Source organism: Enhydra lutris, unplaced genomic scaffold, assembly GCF_002288905.1.
Source record: "Enhydra lutris kenyoni isolate GAN:26980312 unplaced genomic scaffold, ASM228890v2 scaffoldscaffold14, whole genome shotgun sequence".
In the NCBI taxonomy this organism is placed as follows: Eukaryota; Metazoa; Chordata; class Mammalia; order Carnivora; family Mustelidae; genus Enhydra; species Enhydra lutris.
Window position 1 is genome coordinate 27,116,599 of NW_019154098.1, and position 9,075 is coordinate 27,125,673.

At 33.0% G+C, this 9,075-nt stretch overlaps 1 protein-coding gene across 2 annotated transcripts in view; it reads left to right on the forward strand.

Moving 5' to 3' along the window:
• Nucleotides 1-4,963, forward strand: part of LOC111146567 (CUB and Sushi multiple domains 3) — a 1,261,269-nt gene extending 1,256,306 nt beyond the window's left edge. For both annotated transcript variants that reach the window (XM_022502159.1, XM_022502160.1), the window contains 2 exons: nt 846-981; nt 4,804-4,963. In XM_022502159.1, the coding sequence (XP_022357867.1) occupies nt 846-981; nt 4,804-4,963 (296 nt within the window). The remainder of the gene's footprint in view (nt 1-845; nt 982-4,803) is intronic.
• The last annotated feature ends 4,112 nt before the right edge of the window (nt 4,964-9,075 follow it).

The window sequence follows — 9,075 nt, forward strand, 5'->3', positions numbered from 1 at the left end:
ACAAAATGTTCTCCTGCATCTATTTTTTCATGCTCTTCCAAGTGTTCTAGAATACAAATCATTTTCCATTTTTATATGGGATGTTGCTATGACCTTTGAAGTAGGCTAGCTTCTAGTCCAGATTCCCTGAAGTCCATCCCACTCAAGTCACTGCTCTAAATTGTATGTCTTATCACAGGGGCTTTTATTTCTAAAACCCTCTGTTGTCCCTCACCACAGGTAGCTAATAAGTTTGAACTCTTTAGAATGATGCTTATGGCTTTTCAGGACCTGGCCACAGTTTTCCATTTTAGCATCCTATTCCTACCACATTGATACCTACTTATCTCTACATCCTTTCCACACAGCTACAACCAGTGCTTGTCACAGCTTCTAAATATGCCTCTCACCTTCCCATTTCTGGGCTTATGATGGTCCTGCTTCCTTCTCCATCCATTGTTCTATTGATTCTTCAAAGCCAGCCTCACTTGTATATTCTCCCGAATACATTCCTACACACCACCAGATGGAATTATTTCTTCTCTTCCTAAAGCACATTGATCATTAATTCATGCTTGATGTCTATACTTATTTCTGTCATAGTATTCTTTCCACAATGGTATAAACTCTTCAGTTCAGAGACCCTGCTTATTTTTTATGCTGTATCCTTCCCTGGAAAAATGCTTTATACATAGAATGCACTCTACAAACTTGTACGGAAAAGAGTTGAAGGAGTTTCATGAATTACCTTTGTTTCCTATGTACATTTCCAAATAGATATCTTGAGAAAGAAAGAAAATGATGGGTTCATAAATATAAAAATCAATTGTGATCAAATAAAGTTGATTTTTTTTTTAATTTTATAGGACTGAACATGTCAGAAGGCTCAAATTCTTCAAATCAGCCTCATGGTACAAACAGTAGTTCTGTGGCCATTGCTATTCTTGTGCCTTTTTTTGCACTTATATTTGCAGGATTTGGATTTTATCTTTATAAACAAAGGTAAGTTTGTTGATTTCACCTACAAAACATTTCCAAAATCTTCAATTTCATGTTCTTTTTACTATTCTCTTTCAAATCCTAATTTCCATTTTTTTCCTGGGTTGTTGAAAATAACGTGTGCCAGATATTGCAACTGTTGTTAAAAACCTTATTTCCCCTACCTGCCTCCCATCACCACAACACGATAAGACAAAAATGGTTCTGTTCATTCCCACAAACATTCAACTTATCCCTTACTACTTTTGACTGTAGATTTCCTGGTACATACTTAATTGTGTCAGTTAGTTCTGCATTATCCATAATGAGACTTTAGGGATACAAAACCAGATTAAGGTTTAAATCAAAGATATGATACCTGCTGCCAGATTTATTTAGAGAACTAAGAAGAAGCTTGTGTCCAAACCTCTTTAGTTCACATGACAATGCTAACCAATTTTACCCAGGCAGACAGATGGTAAAATCCTCTAATCTTCCTTTTCTCTTCTGCTGCTTTTAGACTATGCAATTAATGTTGTATTTCTGATATATCAACTATATGACTGTACATATTATTAGTTTGTCCTTGTTTATTATGTCCTTTCCAACATCCCAAGTGGCTTTATTATATAATTGTCTGCTATTTGGGACTATCCCTTATCAAGAAAAAGATATGTAGATAATTGGATAATTAAATGACTGTTACTACCAAAATATATTTTTTTCAAAACTGATATTATTATAAATTTCAGTCTAAATAATCTAAGAATGGTTTATTTAATATTACATGAATGTGTAACTATTGAATTTTAGCAGCACCTTAGGCCTTGTTTGTCAATATCAGATTTTATTAATGAGAAAAACTCATCACTAAATTTATCTATAAAGCAGGCTATTCTGATCTTTCTTTAAAAACAATTTTTGTAAAATATGCGTAACATGAAACCATTTAAGCCATCCTAGGTGTATAGTTCAGTGGCACTTAGTATATTCACAATGTCATGGGGCCCCCACTGCCAGTTCCAGAATATTTCCATCATCCCAAAAGGAAACTCTGTGCCCTCTAATCAGTCATACCCAACTCCTCCTACTCCTGTCCTAGGCAACTGGTAATCTGCTTTCTATCTGTATTTGTTTGCCTATTCTGGGTATTTCATATAAATCAAATCACGTACTATGGGATATTTTATACCTGGTCTCTTAAACTTAACATAATGTTTTCAAGTTTCTTCCATGTTATAGCATGTGTCTGAATAATATTCCATTGTGTTTAAATGTGTTATGTTTAAATATGTCCATTCATCAGTTGATGGGCATTTGGATTGCTCCTACATTTTGGCCGTTGTGAATAGTGCTGATATATACACTTGTGCAAGTTTTTGTTTGGACACCGGCTTCAATTCTTTTGGGTATATACCCCAAAACAGAATAGCTGGGCTTTGTGGTCATTGTTCATTTAACTTACTGGGGAAGCACCAAACTGTTTTTGCAGAGCAACTGCACCATATTATATTCCCACCAGCAAGGTATGACTGTTCTACTTCTTCCACATCCATGCCAACATTTGTTATTTTCTCTTTTCTTTTCTTTTTCTTTCTTTTTATTATAGTCATCCTAATGTATGTGTGAAGTGGTATCCCATTGTAGTTTTGATTTGCATTTCCCTAATTACCAATGACACTGAGCATCTCTTCAGTGTTTCTTGGCCATTTTCTTTTGAAGAAATGCCTATTCAAGTATTTGCCCATTTTTTTATTGAGTCATTTGTCTTGTTGTTGAATTTTAAGAGTTCTTTATAGATTTTGGAAATTAGACTCTTGACACATACTTGGTTTACAAATATTCCCCCCTTTCTATGAGTTGTATTTTCATTCTCTTGCTAGTGTCATTTGATGTATAAAAGTTTCTCATTTTGGTAAAGTCCAATTTATCTATTTTCTTTTGGTATTTTTTCTTGAAGTGTCATATCTAAGAAACCATTGCTAGATTCAAGGTCATGAATCAAGATCAGATTTACCTGTGTGTTTTCTCCAAAGAGTATAATAGATTTAGCTCTTATATGTAAAAGTTCAGTTCATTTTAAGTTACTTTTTGTTGATGTTGTAAACTTTTCTGAAACTTAGTATTATTTTCCTTAAAGCTGTTGTTCAATATGTTTATAACATTTCTTTATATCTTCATGATTCTTGCTTAATTAGAAGAAAATGATGTTGCTTCTGGTTTTTTTTTTTTAAGATTTTTTTTTTTTATTTGACAGAGGGGGGGGGATACAAAAAGGGGGGGGGGGGGGGGGGGGGGGGGGGGGGGCAGGCTCCCATCCCATGACCCTGAGATCAGAACCTGAGCTGAAGGCAGGGGCTTTAACCCACTGAGCCACCCAGGTGCCCCTTGCTTCTGGATTTTATTGTGAATATAGTTTGAAAAAATAAAGACAAATATTATTCATTAGAATTATGCACCTGGCAGGAGCAAGTTGTAAGCAATATAACTATTTAGGTGATCCCATTCAAAGAAACTGAAGATAGCTTTAACAAAATGTATTGCCATACAAATCATCTAACAATCTTTAATACAGATAAAAATTCAGGAAATGCCTTAGGGATAGTAAAATAATATAATACAAATGAAAAATACGATAAAGTAGTTGAAATTTGTGGTGTTTGGTGTAAATATAGGGGTTGAGAAGCAGATCTATTTTGAGGTATATCCATTTTAGTAATTAGGTCCCAGAAACAGGTAGGAGCAATTCTGCCTTTGTACCATAATGAATGTCAGCAAATTATCCAGTGGAATGTGGGAAACGAGAAATCAGAAATGCCAAAGGAGAGAGAAATAAAAAAAGGAAGAAGGAATCAAGACCAGCAAGTTATACTAGCTAGCCTAGAATCCATATGTTTTGTTAAGTAAAACCAAATGTTCAGTTACCAGTAACTCTTTGGAAACTATTTTCATGACTTAGTTATCGGTATAGTCATTTCTTCTTCGAGATTTTGAGTTTCCTATTCTTATATATGTCATTTTTAAGGAAATTGAGTATGTTTTTAGGATACTCTAAGTACCATCCCAAATTAGGCCTCACTGTTAGTTGTCTGCTCATTCTGAAATACTTTTTAATTAGTCCAGAACTGGCTCCTTCTTGCCCTTCAAGTCTCAGATTACATTTTACTACCTCAGAGCTACTTTTCCTTATTACTGTTCCTAAAGTGGGTCCCTATTACTTCCTGTCATATCAACAGCTTTCCTTTTCATCAGAACACTTCTTATTACCTATTTTTCTTATTTTATTTATTTTTATTTTAACTCATTTATAAATATTTATTTATTAATTATTTTCTATTACTACCTTATGAGCTCCATGAGAATGATGCCTTCCTTGTATTTTTTTTTTTTAATTCTGTATCCAAAGTCTAAGATCATGCCTGGCATAACAGATGCTTGGTAAATATTTGAGGAATTAATGAATGAATGGATGGATGGACAGTAATGAGATATAAATTTTATCATCACCATAATTACTTATATTATACATGCAAATTCACAATGGTTGTTTATTATTGCATCAGAAAATTTAAATTGATGAAAATAGCCATAATACATTTATTTATACTTGTATTACTCATATTGGTACTGTACATTAATATGTATTATATGTAAATAATAAAAATCACTCAGGGTTTAAAAGTGACTGGTGAATTGTTCAAATTCGATGTTGAGCTTATGATTTCTCAATTAATACTTTGAAGTTACTTATGCATTAAGAATGATAACTCAAGTATGTTATATTTGAGTCCTACTCTGTTGTTTCTAGAACATTAACGCATAGCTAATCAATGTTCTCATCAACAGGACTGCACCCAAAACACAGTATACAGGATGTTCTGTTCATGAAAATAACAATGGCCAAGCAGCTTTTGAAAACCCCATGTATGATACCAACGCAAAGTCAGTGGAAGGGAAGGCAGTACGTTTCGATCCCAACTTGAACACGGTCTGCACAATGGTCTAACGCAGCAACTCTTTGCCTTCTTCAGAAGCTTGGAAATCGACACACAAAACAGTGCACATTTAGTTCACTGCAAAACAAATTAAAGCACACTTTTCAGGACTTGCTGGGTCACCTTTTCCTGAGGAATGATAGAGAAGAGTGTTTTTTCATAAACTGGACCATAATTCTTCTTCATGTTTACCATGGAGAGTTTTACAGAAATTTGGCTGCACTCTGAGAGTGCTTACTCACAGTTTATTTGCTTTTTTTAAAAAGGAGATTATTCTAAAACATAAACTTATTTGCATATATTGGAGGAGCATCCACTATCAGTATTTCTGTGCTTTATAAAGTATATTAGAGGGACTGGGTTTAAAAAAAAAAAGATATAGGGTAGAAAATAAGAGCTATACTTACAAGAGTCAATAGATCACTGACTTCTCTTTAACTGTCATGAGCTACATCATACCCATGAGTCTGTATTTCACACCACTCTATCCAGTATCTGTTCTTGTTAATTGAGTCATTGTCTTCCTTATTTCCATGGTTATTTCAGATTGAGTCATGCCCTGAAGTGTTTATGAGTGAATTCATGCCACAAAAGAGATAAGACTGCCTACTCTGATTTGACTCTTTCTGGTATTTGTTCTTCAGTGTCATACTGCTATTCTTTTTAGATTGGTTGTCACGGTTTCTACAAATGGCAAGATCATTGTGCTAGTCTCCCAATTTCCCTCATTATGTTATAGCCAATATTATTCCATAAGCCATGGGGCAGTGTTTAACACCTTGTTTCAGCCTGTTTTGTCACCCAGAAACCACTCTAGCTGGCAAAAATTTTCTGTAATAATGATGATTTTGCAGTTATCTGAGACACCAAACTTACCATCCTTTACCACACTTTCCAAAGTTTTTGAAAGACCAAATAGAACCTATTAATCTACTGTATTTAATCTATGATATATCCTATTTTCCTTCCAGTTGAGTCTCCAAATTTATTTCACATGGTTTTGAACTTTAATCAACAATGAGTTAGAAGTATAAGATTTTAAACTTTTAACTTTTATCTAACAGTGAGTTAGACATACATTTTGGACCAGTCCATAAATATAATGACTACAAAAAAATTTACACTTTCAAATCACCAATATAAATTTATTTCCTAACGTCGCAGGTTTTCCAAATTTTCATGTATTTTAAACTTTCTATACTCTTATTCTCAAGAAGCAGGTTTCAGATATGACAGATTTCTTTCATCATCAAATTAAGATTTGCATTTGCAAATTATTGGTGGCTCATTTACAACTGTATCACAGCAATGCCAGCATATTGATTTAATAGGCCATTGTCTTCCTTTTATAGCATGTTTTACTTCATTGAATAAATTGTATACCTAGTGTGAACTCTTCGTTGTTGTCCCTCTCAAATGCGGAAAACTCTGTAAACAGTCTCGACTTTTTGTATCATGAGACAGAGTGCCTAAGAGAAATCATTGCACCCGGAAGCGCTGCTTGGATCTATCTCTACAACATTTAGTGAATTTCTTGTAAACCACTTTGAGATACATTGTTTTGGAAATTCATACAATTTTCTCAACATTGTACTCTACTGACAGGATGCTGTTTTAAATTTTATGCCATCAGTTATTTATTCTTGTTTATTCAAATGACTGCAATAACAATGATTCATTCATTAATGTTAAGGTTAATACATTTAAGATCTTGTTTAAACAATGTTTCTTCTGCAACTGGCTACTCCTCTTATATTAATGCATACACTTTTGTAAAGAAGTATATTTTTATGAAAAAAACTTTGTAAAAGTATGATGTAAATTTTCAGTGCAATGTAAACAAAATAAAAATGAATAATTGCTTTTGTAAAATGTGTTTTCTTTTCAAAATTGTCTGCCAGTGTACTGACTGGATAGCAAAAAGAATAAACAGCCCACATTCATTTGATGTTTTAAAGTTCCCAAACTACATACTGTGTACTTATCTAGCAACATAATAATGAGACATGGGTGTTTTTCTTCTTTATGTTTTATAGTTCCCCAAGTATGACACTCTTTTAGAAGTAAACAGATTTCCACTAAACAGAATAATATCGTAAGAACCTCATCTTAGAATTTTCCTTATGTGTAACTATTTTAACACTACTGTCTAAATTTAGGTATATCTGATGATTTCTAATATTACTATAGTGTGCTTTCTTTTTTTTTTTTTTAAAGATTTTATTTATTTATTTGACACAGAGAGAGATCACAAGTAGGCAGAGAGGCAGGCAGAGAAAGAGGGGGAATCAGGCTTCCCACTGAGCAGAGAGCCCAACGTGGGCCTGGATCCCAGGACCCTGAGATCATGACCTGAGCTGAAGGCAGAGGCTCAACCCGCTGAGCCATCCAGGCGCCCCTATATTGTGTTTTCTTAGAGATACTTATTTTTATCATCCTTCATAGGTAGGAACTTAATAATCTTTTGAATAGTTACATTAAACTGATATTCAAAAAGATATCTATCTTGCAAATTTTGTATTCAAGAAACTGATTAAGATTCTATAAAGTTCAAGTCACAAGTTATTTAAATTTAATTTTATTAGCAAACTCTTTTTCACAAAATATATTGTCTTTGTATTTTATAGCCTCCACCTCCAGCCTTTAAAGGTCTGTCTAGGTTTATTACACTTTCATTTGAGAAATGAATGCTTCTTGACGTGATTATAGTTTCTTTTTAAACTTTAACTGTATTACCTCCATCTTACACTCATTTCATGTCTCCTATATTTTCCCTTATTGTTGTTTGTCCTTATTTTTATTCCTCTCTATGCTTTTTTTCTTCCTCATTTTTTTTTTTTACTTTTTAATTTACTTTCTCTCTTCTGATAATTTTCTTAATATCCTTTCCTGTTTCATGTCTTCTCCTTTTTAGCCTTTGATCATTTTCTATCTTAATACCCTTTATCCTTAACCCTCTCAAAAGTTAGCATCAGTTTTAGTGGAAGTAATTTTATTTTTATTTTTTACTAGCTTTATTGGAGTATAATCAACAAAATTGGAAGGTATTTAAACTTCACGGTGTGATGATAAATGTGTACTTTTTTTTGAGGAGAATATTTAAGCTCTACTCTCTTATCAAATTTCAATTAAAGAAGTTAATTTTAAAGAGCCTTCTTTTACTTCCCTTATATTTAAAACATTAAAACCAATAGGTTCCAAGTTTCCACTCAGGATCTCTTGATACTAGAGCCTGATGATAATGATTGTGGAAATAGACCAATGGGTCAGATTTTTTTTTTTTTTAATCCTGTCCTTTTCACTTAGAAAGAGAGAGCAAGAGAGAAAGGACATGTCACTGGCCAGAAGAGTCAACAAAAATAAAACTAGAAGATATTCTCTTAAAGAGATTAAGAGAATACATTGTCTGTCAAAGTATTAATCTGTGTATTGATATCTATAAATTTAAAATAGGCAAGTTTAAGTAAAGTAAAAAACCTGTAGATTATAGAAATTCATAACTCTGAGAAATATTTTAGAATAAGTAGTTTGAAATTTGGCTGAAAAATATTGATTTGTTTCTTCTTCTTCTTTTTTTTTTAGGATAACTTTGGAGGAAAGGGAGTATTGATTCAAGAAGATATTCATGTTGTAAAAATCTGGAAATATCTCTCTGTCACCACTACATGAGCTTGGTATTCCAACTTAAAGTTACTGGGGAGTAGAAATGGCCACTGGATATTAGATTTCATTCTTTAGTATACAAACAATGGAACTAGTGAACACCTGCCAAATCCTTTCCTAACTTTTAATAAGTTCCCATGTGTAACAATTTTATTAGCCTTGAAAAAGAAGTATATTTTATATATTCAAATTCATAGCTATAAATTATATTGCAAAACACAAAACAAGAAACCTGTGTTTAAACTCTCATAAGATCCAAACCTTACTTGTAACTATTAGCATACCTAGGAAAATAAGAATGAGACCAGGTGCTTTGGCAAGACCAGTAAGATATACAAGTGTAGAGAAAAATACGGAGCCATCCACATAGTATGACTTAAAAGGAACCTACTGGTCTTCCTTCTCACTAACATCTTTACACCCTTAAGATTGGTATCTCTTGAAGGAACTTACTAGAATG